The following is a 14,338-nucleotide window of genomic DNA, read 5'->3' as shown; positions in this document are numbered from 1 at the left end:
AAGTTGGTCTCAACATGAAGATGCACCTCACCAGATTTTTCCTGATTCTTCTACCTATCTCAAGGAACAACACCTCATTTGTTAATTCTACAATTTCAAAGCATGTCCTCCATAGAGTCACACAGCATAGAAACAGACCCTTTGGTCCAACTCATCCATGCTGACCAGACATCCCAATTTGATCTGGTCTCATTTACTAGCATTTGGCACATATTCCTCTAAAGCCTTCCTAATCATGTATAAATCCAGATGCCTTTTACATTTTGACAAATTTTGAAATTGTACCAGCCTCCAACAAATCCTCTGGCAGCTCATTCCACATCAGATTCCTGGAAAATGGAAGGAAGATTTTGTTCTCTGATGTTATAATTGGTGTGATCTAACTTAAATCCCTGGAATCAACTTTAAATAAAGTTTCTTAATCCTTTGGAACACAATGTAGGTTAACTCAGGGCAGTCATTTGACACTTCTGACAATTTATCTCTGGTATCAACTCATATTCACTCAGGATAACATTTTTGGTCATGTCATTGTTCAGACAATAGGAAGTAAACCTCATAGGCTTTTAAGATGTCTAGTAACTCCTCCTCTGTAATCTAGTTTTCAGCTACAGTATATTTTAAATTTTAATTTTAATTATTGTTTCAGTTTAATTGCCCAAGACCTTGAGACAGAATGTATGGCTTTGAGAATTTTAAAAACAAAATTATAGTTAATGCTTAATATTGAAGAAGTAGAACCTAATTTTGCAACAGCGTTTAAATTGGAATTGATTATTGTCTGTGTGTGTGTGCGTGTGTGTGTGTGTGTGTGTGTTCAAAATTGTACAAGTTCTTCGGTCACCATATTCGAATATTTCTTCAGTGCAGCAGTTCCAATTAATTTTGTTGAATTTGAGGTTCTGTGAATGTTCTAAAATATTTCAGGTAATTAAACTTAATCTTTATCATACTAAAATTTAAAGTGGCTATTTTGCAGCATTTCTGATTCTTCCACAACTGATTGACTCCTTTTTAACAGCACCAAAAAAAAATCAGCTTAAAGACAATCATTTTAATATAATTTTCTGCTCTCCTTAACTTTGAGGTTCTAAACTCAAACTATGTTGTCAATACAAACAGGTTTTTAAAGAAGTAAAAGGTTTTACTCTGCAATTTATTCCAATGATGTTCATGCCAAAAAAAGCCTTCCTGCTGATGCGAAGGACCCAGGAAGGGGACCATACCTGCCATTACCGGCACCACGGGAAGGGCACTACAGGATGGCACCAAAAATAAAAGGGGAAGGAGGTGGAGAATGAGGAAGAAAAGCAAGAAAAGAAAACAAAAAAAGAACAAAAAGTAAAAAGAAGAGAGCGAGAAAAGAAAGGCAGATGGAAATGGAGGAGCCCTGGGCTCCAGACCCAGACACAAACTATACTCTGCCACCACCATCTCACTTTTTGTCTGAAGATCATGTTCTTCTTCTTTTTGGATGGCTTTAGATTCAATTTCCTGATGATTTAATCACATTTGAAGACAGGACTCTGTACCCCCAAACACCAGCTTGCATGGGACAGCACAAATTCTGCAACCAGTCTCTCTTGCAATGTTAGTCTGTAGTGCTTGCCAGTACTAAGTGACGAAGGGTTAGCCATACTAAGCTTTTGGCTAAACGGCCTGAATTTGAATAAGAAGAGCTGGTTTGTTACACATAATAACATTAGTTTCAGGCTCCACAGCTAACTGGTGAACTCTATTGCACAATGTAAAAGATTGTTATTTCTGAAAGGATACAGCTGTGACATGATTGTAGAGGGTTGAGCTAGTGATTTGCAATTGTCTTGCTGCTCCCCGAGAGACGAGCTATCCCAAAGGTTCAGAGTTAACCTTTTCAGTTCAACTACCTCATATGACAATTCATACTTCCTCTGATATACCAAATCTACAATTCCACATTTATAAATGTACAATTAACTTACTTGGTCGAGGTGAAGGCTCTACCATTATGTATCCCGTGCCACTGGGTAATATGGGCTGCTTGAGGTTGATATGACTGTAAATGCAAATATATGATAAATGAAGTTATTGTATTAACGTAACAAGTGAATGTAGACAGGAGGTAGCCCAAGAATATGTTTTACTCTGTTATTTCTCAAACCAATAGTAACAGTTTGAATTTTACAGTTACCACTGACTCCACTAAATTCTATAAATGAGTTGCCAGCCTCTTGTCCCTAACCAACATTCCCAGTGTAAACAGCAGTCATCACCCAGAACCAGCTTCATTTCATTCACAAACCTGACACCAAGTTCCTGAGCAACTGCTTTACTCTGAACATCACGGCAAGAGATTCGCAGGAGAACAGAGGAGGTGCTTCAGTGATATTATCGAAGCATGATGTGAAGAGATTCTCACTGATCCCAGCTCACTACCACTCAGAATGGAGAATAGGCTTTCAGGGAAGCAATGAGTGATTGGACAAACTTCGATCAGAGAATGTTGAAGCCAAAGACAAGGCAGTGGATGGAGCACACAGCACCCTTTTAGTAACTCAACGATTCAATCCTTCAAACACCAAGATCATAGAGTTTTCAGATCATACATCAGATTTGTCAGCCATCTAACACTGTACTGAGGATTCACCCAAGAGAGGGTGTGAGATAAATTCAGTCTCAGTTTCTGATGTCACCTCTCCAGTAAGATGAGATAAACACTTAACAATCACAGTTCAATCTGAATCAGCATGAATAAATAAATAATTGACTGATACTATTCCACATCTCTCAGTTTATCAGAGTCAGTAACTAGTCAACAACTCGTTTCAAGCCTTACGTAGCAAAAGGTCCCAAGGTCCTTTATCAAACTATCACCAGATGATATTTGGCACCAAACCAAACCACCTGAAGACATGAGGAGAAGTGAACATACATTAAGTTACATAGGCAGGCATTAGGCAGTATCATAAACAAGGAGGGTAAGACAGCAAAGTAGATGGGAAAGAATTTGAGAGCTTCTGGTCTGACAGCTGAAGACAGGCCCCAGGCACAGGAGGGAGATGTAAAAGGCCAGATATGGAAAAGGTGTGCTTTTGGAGGATAACAGGACTGGAGAAAGTTACAGAGGTGAGATAGGGAAGGATTTGTACACAAGGGTGTTAGCGTGAATATTTGACAGTTCTGGTCAGGATCTTTTTTATTCGTTCCTGACTTTTGGACACTGCTGAATAGGACACCAATTATTTCCCTTTCCTACTTGCCCTCAAGAGGGTGCTAGTGAGCTGTCTGCTTGCACTGCACAGGTCCATTTGGTGAAGGGACACACATGATGCTATAATGAAGGGAGTTTCAGGTATTTGACCCAGTGACTTTAAGGGAACAACATTTTAGCTCCAAGTCATGATTATACGTGTGAAAGTTGGGGAGGAATGTGCAGCTGATGGTTTTACCATGTGTTTGCTCCCTTTTTACTACCACAGGATAGAGATTGTGGGTTTGGAAGGGGTGTCAAAAAGTGTTAGTAATTTACTGCAGTGCATCATGGCCAGTGGTGGAGAGAGGGAATGTTGAAGGGGCTGCATAAGGTGGCAAGCAAGCATGGTGCTTTGTGGTAGGTGGAGGTTCCTGAGTGTTTCTGGAGTTAGATGGAGAGTGTGGAGTGTTCATGACTCATGATTCATGCCTTGTCGATGATGAAAAGGTTTTAGGGAGTCAGGAGATGAGGTGCATCTGAAGCATTGTAGGAACAGTATTTATTTGGTTAGTGCGGTACAATTGCTGGTCAATGGTAATGTCCAAAATGTTGAAAGTGAAGGCAATATTTGTGTCTTTGAATGTCAAGGACAAGTAATATAACTGTCTCTTGACTGTTTTGGACACTGCTAACGTGATTGTTACGAATGTTACTTGCCACTATCAACCCAAGCTTGTGATATGATTCAGTTTATAGTGAGACCTCAATGTCCGTCACCAACAGTGACTTGGCAGTAGCACTGACGACCTCACTGGTCACGTCCTGAAGAATATTATTGAGAGACTGCTTCTGGCAAATGTTGAAAGAATTGATAAAGTGGAAGTACATACTGGACCTCATTCTCACCAATCTGCTGGCTGCCGATGCCCCTGTCCATGTGAGTACTTGGAGGAGAGACAAGGACACAGTTCTTGTGGAGATAAAATCCCACCTTCAGATTTAGGAGACTCTCCATGGTGTTGTGTGGCACTACCATATGCTAAATGGATAGATGTTGATCAGACCTGGCAACTCAAGATTGGCTATTCATGAGCATCTGTGAGTGCGAGGTAGCAACAGAATTGGACTCAATCACAGTCAGCACCCATATGTCTGTCATATTCCTCCACTCCACCATTACAATCATTAGACTAATCCTGGTTCAATAAAGACTGAAGAGGGCGTGCCAGGAGCAGCAAAAGCATCTCGAAAAATGAGGTGCAATGAAATAAAAACACAGGAGTACTTGTATGTCAGCCAGCATAAACAGAAAGTGATAGACAAAGACCAGTCTTCCATAATCAACAGATCTGATCTTAGATCAACACGTCACCTATATCTTGTTCTGACTGGTGGTGGACAAATAAACAACTCACTCGATGAGCAAGCTCCTAAATAATCACCATCCTCAATGATGGAGTAATCCAGTCCATCAGTGTAGCAGGTAAGGTTGAAATATTGACAAAGATCTTAACCCAGAAATGCTGAGTGGATCCACCTTGGCCTCCTCTGGAAGTGCCCAGCATCACAGATACCAGTTTTCAGCCAATGTGATTCACTCCATGTGATATCAAGAACCAGCTGAAGGCACTGGATACTACAAAGACTATGGCAATAGTACTAAAGCCTTGCGTTCCAGTACTTGTCATCCCTAGTAAAGCTGTTCCAGTGCAGCAACAATGCTGGCATCTAGGTAATAATGTGGAAAATTGTCCGGGTATTCCTGTACATACAAAACAGGACAAATCCAAGCTGGAAAATTACTGCTACATCAGTCTGCACTTGATCATCAGTAATGTGAAGGAAGGTGTTGTCAACTGTCCTATCAAGCAGCACTTACTTCATAGTAACCTACTGACTGACACTCAGGAGGGAAACCTCTCTGCAGGTTGGAGTCATACCGAGGATAAAAGATAATATTGAAGGTCAATCATCTTAGCTCCAGGACATCTCTTCAGGAGTTCCTCTGGGCAGCTTCCTCAGCACAGCCACCATCAGCTCTTTCAACAATGTCCTTCCCTCCATCATGAGGTCCAAAGTGAGGAATGTTCACTGATAATTGCACAATGTTCATTCACAACTCCTCAGATACTGAAGTCACCTGTATCCATATGCAGTTAAACCTGAACAATATCTAGGCCTGGGCTGTCAAATGGCAAGTAACATTCACACCATGCAAGTGCCAGGCAATGATCATGTCCAATAGAGAGATCTGACAATTCAGTCGTATTGCCATTGCTGAATGCTCTAGTACCAGGATCTTGGGGTTACCATTTACCAGGAACTATACTGACCAGTACTCTGGCTCAGATCAGAAGCTAGGATACCTGCAGCAAATAACTCACCTCCTGACTCCCTCAAGCCTGTCCATCATCTACAAGGCACGAGTCTGGAGTGTGCTGGAATATTCTCACTTGTCTGCATGAGTACAGCATCAACAACACTCAAGAGGCTTGACACCATCCAAGCCAAAGCAACTGCTTGATTGGTACCAAATATACAAATGGATGTAGGTTTGCTCGCTGAGCTGGAAGGTTCATTTCCAGACGTTTCGTCACCCTACTAGATGACTAATAGAAGGGAAGGTAAGGTGGTAGCTCCCACATTCTGCCAGAAGACTCTGTGCACACTTAGGCAGGGACAGGTTGTACAGCTCATATCGAACTGCTGATGGTAAAAAGGAATGTGAAGAGACATAACTACATTTTGCTCGAGGTACACTGCATGTCATTTACATAAATGATTTGGACGCGAACATAAGAGGTACAGTTAGTAAGTTTGCAGATGACACCAAAATTGGAGGTGTAGTCGACAGCGGAGAGGGTTACCTCAGATTACAACAGGATCTTGACCAGATGGGCCAAAGGGCTGAGAAGTGGCACATGGAGTTTAATTCAGATAAATGCGAGGAGCTGCATTTTGGGAAAGCAAATCTTAGCATGACTTATACATTTAATGGTAAGGTCCTCGGGAGTGTTGCTGAACAAACAGACCTTGGAGTGCGGGTTCGTAGCTCCTTGAAAGTGGAGTCGCAGGTAGATAGATAGTGAAGAAGGCGTTTGGTATGCTTTCATTTATTGGTCAGAGTATTGAGTACAGGAGTTGGGAGATCATGTTGTGGCTGTAAAGGAAGAACATAGGTTAGGCCACTTGTGGAATATTGCGTGAATTCTGGTCTCCTTCCTATCAGAAAGATGTTGTGAAACTTGAAAGAGTTCAGAAAAGATTGACAAGGATGTTGTTAGGGTTGGAGGATTTGAGCTACAGGGAGAGGCTGAACAGGCTGGGGCTGTTTTCCCTGGAGTGTCGGAAGCTGAGGGGTGACCTTATAGAGGTTTACAAAATTATGAGGGGCATGGATAGGGTAACTAGGCAAAGTCTTTTCCCTGGGGTCAAGGAGTGCCGAACTCGAGGGCATAGGTTTAGGGTGAGAGGGGAAAGATATAAAAAGAGACCTACGGGGCAACTTTTTCACACAGAGGATGGTATGCATATGGAATGAGCTGCCAGAGGAAGTGGTGGAGGCTGGTACAATTGCAACATTTAAGAGGCATTTGGATGGGTACATGAATAGGAAGGGTTTGGAGGCATATGGGTCGGGTGCTGGCTGGTGGGATTAGATTGGGTTGGGATATCTGGTCTGCCCCGAAGGATCTGTTTCCATGCTACACATCTCTATGACTCTATGACTCTATGTGCACAGACAGAACCACAACAGAGAATTAAAAGTTGGACAGGCACAATACCAACAGATTGTCATGACTGGGAGTGTGAGTGACACCCAGGACAAACAGAAATGCCAGCCCCTGGATTAAAGATCCTGGTGAACACAATTTTAAGAGGCAACAGGAGTGCACTTACAACTGAAAATGAAACTGGGTAAATGGAGACATCCTACTTAGCTAATGGTATGTAGAGGTTAACAGTGTAGTAATCCAGTCTGCTCATCTGGTACTCAGCCCCGCCCCTGTTTGCAGAATTTAAAGGGCCTACATCTGTGATCACAAACAAGCAGCAGGAACAGGATCCTCGATTCCAGGACAGCTACTGGAATGGGTTAAGGTTGCATGTAAATATATGTGGCTTCATCTTCCGCCTCAAGACCCTTCAACCCCAGGGCATCAATGTGGACTTCACCAGTTTCCTCATTTCTCCTCCTCCCACCTTACCCCAGTTCCATCCTTCCAGCTCAGCACCGTCCTCATGACCTGTCCCACCTGTCAAGCTTCCTTCCCACCTAACCCCTCCACCCTCCTCTCTGACCTATCACCTTTACCCCACCTCCATCCACCTGATACACTCTCAGCTACCTTCTCCCCAGCCCCACAACCCTCCCATTTATCTCTCCACTCCGGAGACTCCCAGCCTCATTCCTGATGAAGGGCTTGTGCCCGAAACATCGAATTTCCTGCTCCTTGGATGCTGCCTGACCTGCTGCGCTTTAACCAGGATTCTGTCAAGGAAGGCAAATCCAATGATGGCATTTATTTCAAGAAGACTTGAATATAAAAGCAGGGATGTACTTTTGAGGCTCTATGAGGCTCTGGTCAGCCCACATTTGAAGTATTATGTGCAGTTTTGGGCCCCATATCTCAGGAAGGATGTACTGGCCCTGGAACATGTTCAGAGGGGGTTCACGAGAACTGTCCCAGGAATGAACAGCTTAACATCTGAAGAATGTTTGAGGACTCTCGGTCTATGCTCGATGGGGTTTAGAAGGATGAGGGGGGAATCTAATTGAAAGTTACAGAAAACTGAATGGCCTGGACAGAGTGGATGCTGGGAAGATGTTTCCATTGGTAGGAGAGACTAGGACCAGAAGGCACAGCCTTAGAGTAAAGATAGATATGTTCTTGATTGTAACGGGTATCAAAGGTTACGTTGAGAAAGTGGGAGAATGGGGTTGAGAAACATATCAGCCATGATTGAATGGCGGAGCAGACTCAATGGGCTGAATGGTCTACTTTCTGCTATAATGTCTTATGGTTTTATGGTTTTACAAGTTACAGTTTGAAAATTTTACACAAAACACCAAATTCTAATTTCATGCATCTCAATTTGGAATTGCTTTACTCAACTTTGCAACATCTCCCACCACAGAGCAATCACTTGCCAACAGCCTCCAATAGGATCAACAATAAGAGGAGAGATTACAGTGGTGCTGGAAAAGCACAGCAGGTCAGGCAGCATCCGAGGAGCAGAAAAAATGACGTTTCAGGCAAAAGCCCTTCATCAAGAATGAGGCTGGGAGTCTCCGGAGTGGAGAGATAAATGGGAGGGTGGTGGGGCTGGGGAGAAGGTAGCTGGGCTTGTGCTCGAAACGTCAAATTTTCTGCTCCTTGGATGCTGCCTGACCTGCTGCGCTTTAACCAGCAACACATTTTCAGCTCTGATCTCCAGCATCTGCAGACCTCACTTTTTACTTGACAGAATCCTGGACTAGAACTCCCAAGTCTCTTTACACTTCAGACTTCTGAATTTTCTCCCCATTTAGAAAATAGTCCATGCCTTGAATCTTCTTACATGACCCCACACTTTCCCACGTTGTATCTCATCTGCCACCTTTTTTGATCACTCTCCTAACCTGCCCAAATGCTTCTGCAGCCTCCCCGCCTCCTCAATGCTATCTATCCTATTGCACAATGCCTTTAAAAGATGGCGCTTTTTTCCGGTGTGTAGATATAAAAATCAATGTCTGTGAACAGCAGCTCTAAAGTTGGCAAATGCACTGATAGAACCTGATCAGAAACATTTGTGTTGAGAGGTAGTGCAGTTAGGGAGCAGTCTTTTATCAAGAAAATAGCTTTTGAATTTAGCCAACGAGTTTAAACCAGGCCCTTGGCCACTAAAACCTTTTAACACTCCGGAACGAGCTGAAGGGTATTGAGGTAGAATTGTTCAAGACAGGGGATAGGGACTGGTGGCCGACCACTGGTGGGAGGTACCTAGTAAGTACTGATAGGAGTAGAGCACAGGGTAGTACCAGCTTAACCATCAGATATCACAACAGCTTCCTTTTGTTACACTGACTTAACAGTTTAGGAATAGGGTAGCTCGCCAGGATGATTTTGCTCAGAAAGAATGGATCTGAGAAAGCTAAGAGTAGGAATTAGTAACTGTACTCAGACATACAATGTCACCCTCCTATTGTCATCGATTTGGCAACGGCCCCTGGCTGTCCTTTGGAAATCACACAAGTAAGGGATCATTCCAGCAACGCTGGCATCCCGAGTTGATCATCAGGTTTACTCCTTACAATGGTACTGATACTGTGCGTGGACACAGAGCGTGTTATCAACAGCAGAGACCCCTGGGAATGTCCATTGTCCAGCGATTAGTGATATTTATTGCTATTTTGTGCTTGTGTAATCTTGTCTTTTGTGTCCTGAAATGCATTATCACTACATTAATGAAAAAAAATGACTGCGGGAGAGCCATGGACACAGAAGATGGCCCTACCATGCACCATCATGTCAACCAACTACTAGTGGAGTGACAAAAGGCAATGACCAGCCCACTGAACACCAACATATAGAAGTATAGCAATTAACTTTGGAATGCAAATGAATAGGATGCATAGAAAGATTCCAAGGTTGAGAAATAATAGTCCCTGTTAAACACCATGGGATCATGGGAAGCAGAGGCTAGACAAAAATGCCCAATATTAATTAGTGTTTTCCCAGATAGTATGTATGGAGTAGGAGGGAAGAGCTGTCACCATGTTGTATGTGATCATTATATGACAGAAATATATCATAATACTGCTTTTTACTCTGCAAATTAGTGTGTGTCATCGATCTATCTTCTGATCTAAGCCAAAGATTAAGCGAATAACTAAGTTCGCTGTCGAGGCTAGATTCAGGAAAAATACTTTGACCCTCACCCTGCTTTAATTGGTTTCTGCATTAATAAATGTTCACTTGCCTAAGTTCTGCCTGCTTCTTGAGTTTTCCTTCACTGTCGGGGGAAAACGATCTTATAGTTGGTCAATAAATATTAGACTTGCCAGCAATGCCCAAAAGTCATGACATACATAAAAGAGATGCCCAAACTGAAACATGGATCCATCCAATGACCTCTGCCAACACTATACTTTAGAAAATCTTGGGTTTGACTGAAGATAGTTTCTGATAACTTGTCATTCAATTTTCAATTGTTGACAATGAGCATTCACGTAACATTTCTTAATTTGATGACAGCTCCAAATCATTGCATCTCAAAGAATATTAGTACTGTATCCCAAAGTGAAGGTTATAATTGACTTTCCAATGTTGAGAAGTCTGGTTCTGTGCTTCTCTATTAGAATGAGTCAGAAAGAAAACTGAGAAAACAAAATAGAAAGAAAAATACTTCACGCGACGTACCTTTGGAAATAAAGCTTCTCTTCTCCAATGAAGAGATGTGTTAGAAATCCTGCTACAGTCGAGCTAATACGAGCAGAGCAGGGAAGTTTCTTTGGTTTGTAACAGAACCAGGGTTCCCCAGTCCTGGGATCAGTAAAGTTACAGAGTGGCTCAGTCTGAGGCAAATAAAGATTACATTGAGTAGTCTCTATAATGTTCCCATTCTTGAAGATACTTTGAAAATATGCTCTCGTTAGTCGTTCCTCACGTAGTCTTTTAAGTGTTTGGATCCCTTCACTGGGATGAGCCAGTAAAACAGAAACTTCAACTTTCCCCGGCCAAAATAAAGTAAAATTGATATAGTAAAATCCATTTTCATTGTCTATAACAGTTCCTGCTGAACCAGCTTTTAAAGCTGGGGTGTGGATCCGAGCTTGGAGATAGTCACCCCCATATCGCTTTGGGTGACCTTCAAAATCTCTCATCTGCAGCATCACTTGTAACTGGTCTCCCACATGGAAACTCTTTGCAGAATTTAAAATTACAAAACGAACATGTGCTGGGTCACTGCTTTTCCGAAATGCCACCGAAGAGTTGGGTGATTTAGGCCATTCGATCATTTTCATAAGGAATGCTCCCTCTGACCTTTCTTCAGGGGTGAAGCTGTGATTCTGGTAGCCATTATGCAACAGTTTGTCTGTCCAATGGAGATTCCTTGTCTCTGCTTTCTGCCTCATGGTGTGATTAAACTTTGGAATTGGATATCTCCTCCATATGGACTCAGATTCAACAATTGCAGTTTTATCATACTGTGAAAAAAGCAAATCATTTTCATGAATAACAAGGAATTCTCCAGAATTGCAACATCTAAATTAAATCATTATATATTTCAATGTGACAGTGAGCATTCATTCAGTAATGTACTGCAGCTCAGCTCAGGAGAGGAAACAGGTTATCAGACAGTCTAACTCTTGACCTCCAGCCAGTGCACTGATCTTCTGAAAAGGATCAGGCCAGTAAAGTTCCCAGTTTAATTCCCAGCCTGTGCAGAGTTGATTTCAACACTGCTGAGATAGTGAGGGGAAAGTACACAATCAGTTTGTGTTCCCAATTCTCACACTGTCCAATGATGCCTGCTGGAAGAGTATAAGTTGAGGCATAGCATGAGGAACAGACCTGGGCATCAGTTTGAGATCCTGCCTCAGGTCAGGTGACATGTAAGTGAAGGTACGAGATCAGTCTGTACAACTGTATCTCAGTGGGATTGGTTCTCATAACTTCCGTCATAATCTCAAAACATTTCATAAATCCAGCTCTCAGTTGTTGACCACCCTGAACAATGTGTGAAGAGATTCTGTCTGTCATGTTCAATAAACACCAAGAACTTTTCCACCAGTGAATACTACCAGCTTGCTCATGTCAGAAACAAAAGACAGACTGGTTAGACAAAAGACAGACAAAGGTAGACTGTTAATTTCTGAACTCCGGTTGGTTGGTATAAAATTAGTTATTTGATACAATGCCCACCTGCTGCATTGTTTACATTGGAATAAAGATATTAAAATGCAACTAAGTGGACATTGGATGATCATTTGGATAGGAATAATGTTCGAGTATGGGGAAAACTGGGAGATTGGCACGAGGTAATGATGCTCATTTGAAGAACAAATGAAGACACAATGGGCTAAATGGCCTCCATCTGTGCTGTTACCATCCTGTGATACAATTCCAAGAAGACACATGAGTGCACCCAAATACCTGGCATGCCCCTGTGTTGTTAATGGAGAAGATGTTTATATAGAATCATAGAATCCCTACAGCATGGAAACAGGCCATTAGGCCCAACAAGTCCACACCGACCCCACGAACAGTAACTCACCTAGACCCATTCCCCCACTCAATTACTACATTTACCCCTAACTAATGCACCTAACCTACACACCCATGGACAGTATGGGCACTTTAGCATGGCCAATTCACCTAACCTGCACATCTTTGGATTGAGGGAGGAAACTGGAGCACCCAGAGGAAACCCACACAGACATGGGGAGAAAGTGCAAACTCCATACAGACAGTCACCCGAGGCTGAAATCGAACTGGGGTCCCTGGCGCTGTGAGGCAGCAGTGCTAAACACTGATCCACTGTGCCACCTTTAAGGTTTATTTCTAAGTTTATAACAGGCAGCATAAATTAATTCATTTGTTAGTTTTGTTTTGACTTCAGAGCTGATAGCACAGAGTTCGGTTGAATAGAGAACAATTTATCTCCCAACAGCACAATCTTGTTTAGTTCAGTTCAGGGAATAGGTCACTGTAGCAGTAATGATTTTCTAGCCCATGTCATCTCTCAGTCAGGAGAATTGACGGCTTATTCCCTGTCATTATTAGACTTATGAATGGACTATCTAACTTCAGATAATGCTGATGGTGTTAAGGTTGATCTAGCCTAGCACATGGTATAACTGTCCAAGTTATTTTTTCACTCTATGATCTGTCTGCACTTGTTTACCACGATCTGCCTGTACTGCCCGTAAACAAAGCTTTTCACTGTAGTTAGGTACACGTGACAATAAATACATAATCAAATCAAACTTGGAATAAAAATCTTCCATATTGTTCAAAATGAAAAGGTTTAGTCTATCATACTTGTGGAAGTTTCATGCAATCAGATTCAGAAAGGAACTGTATACTTTTATCTAAAATTCTTTAAAAGAAAATGGAAGAGCCATTTGAGTAGAAACTGAAAGAGTTGAGATGAGTATAATTTTGATGGACTTGAGTTTCTGAAACAGGTGGTGTTGGGAAAAATATTGAGACATTGTTTTGATGTTTGTGTTAAGAGCTTTCTAATTTGTTTTTTGTTCACAGGTCGGCGCGACATCGAGGGCTAAAGGGCCTGTACTGCGCTGTAATGTTCTATGTTCTATATTGCTTGGCTTGTTATAATTTTCCCTGTTTATGTTCTATTGTTAAAGAATATGTGCAGCTTTGTGAAATATTTTGCAGTGATGAACCACCACACTAAGTAACTAAAACTAATTCACATGCCAGGTTTCATTCTGGGATCTGACTTGTCCATTATTATCATCAGCTGGCATCATAACAAGGAACAATGTGGCCAAAATGGGGAGAAATCTTTGCCATAATTGAACAAAGTGGTTACAAAGAGCCAATTTGGTCTGAATGGTCCAAAAGAGAAGTTGCCAAAACACAGACAACTTATGGAAAGGCCAAACAGCATCTAGCAAAGCAACAAATCAGAGGTATTTTAGAGTTTACTGTGTCAAAGACAAAATATGAAATGTTGCCACGTATCAGCATAAATGGATGCTGTTGGAAGTTCATCTTAAATTTAAGCAAAATTGTTAAAAATAGTTCATTAAGCAAGTTTGTTAAAGAAAGGCAATAAATATGAATGGATAAAATAATGTCAGAGGGTCTTAGAAAGCTTGAAAGCTTTATTAACTACCACACTGAATTCCATGGTGTCAACTTATGGGGAGAAACTGAAACTACAGAAGTTTGGTGTAAACCAGAACCTGCTGGAAATACACAGCAGGTCTCAGAGACTCTGTGCAGAGAGAAACAAAGTTAATGCTTCACTTGGAACGTGAGGCTTATTCAGGAACTTGATCTTGTACTTATCTATTTTACACCAGATATGCAAACAGCTCTCGATCTTTTCAATTCTACATCCAACTTTATCTCTCCTTGAGAATAGTAAACTCATATCAAACTATGCCCGGTTAGTTTCACTTCCCTTACACATTGAAGCCAAATCAAA

At 41.8% G+C, this 14,338-nt stretch overlaps 1 protein-coding gene across 1 annotated transcript in view; it reads right to left on the bottom strand.

Moving 5' to 3' along the window:
• LOC132820608 (NXPE family member 3-like) overlaps positions 1 to 14,338 on the bottom strand; it is a 91,953-nt gene that overhangs the window by 22,873 nt on the left and 54,742 nt on the right. Inside the window, exons 3-5 of the mRNA XM_060832812.1 lie at positions 10,576 to 11,363; positions 1,962 to 2,035; positions 1,121 to 1,147 (exon numbers count right to left, since the gene is read on the bottom strand). Coding sequence (XP_060688795.1) covers positions 1,121 to 1,147; positions 1,962 to 2,035; positions 10,576 to 11,363 — 889 coding nt within the window. The remainder of the gene's footprint in view (positions 1 to 1,120; positions 1,148 to 1,961; positions 2,036 to 10,575; positions 11,364 to 14,338) is intronic.

Source organism: Hemiscyllium ocellatum, chromosome 12, assembly GCF_020745735.1.
Source record: "Hemiscyllium ocellatum isolate sHemOce1 chromosome 12, sHemOce1.pat.X.cur, whole genome shotgun sequence".
Taxonomy (NCBI): Eukaryota; Metazoa; Chordata; class Chondrichthyes; order Orectolobiformes; family Hemiscylliidae; genus Hemiscyllium; species Hemiscyllium ocellatum.
Note: the sequence above shows the minus strand (reverse complement) of the source record. Positions and strands in the feature narration are given on the sequence as shown.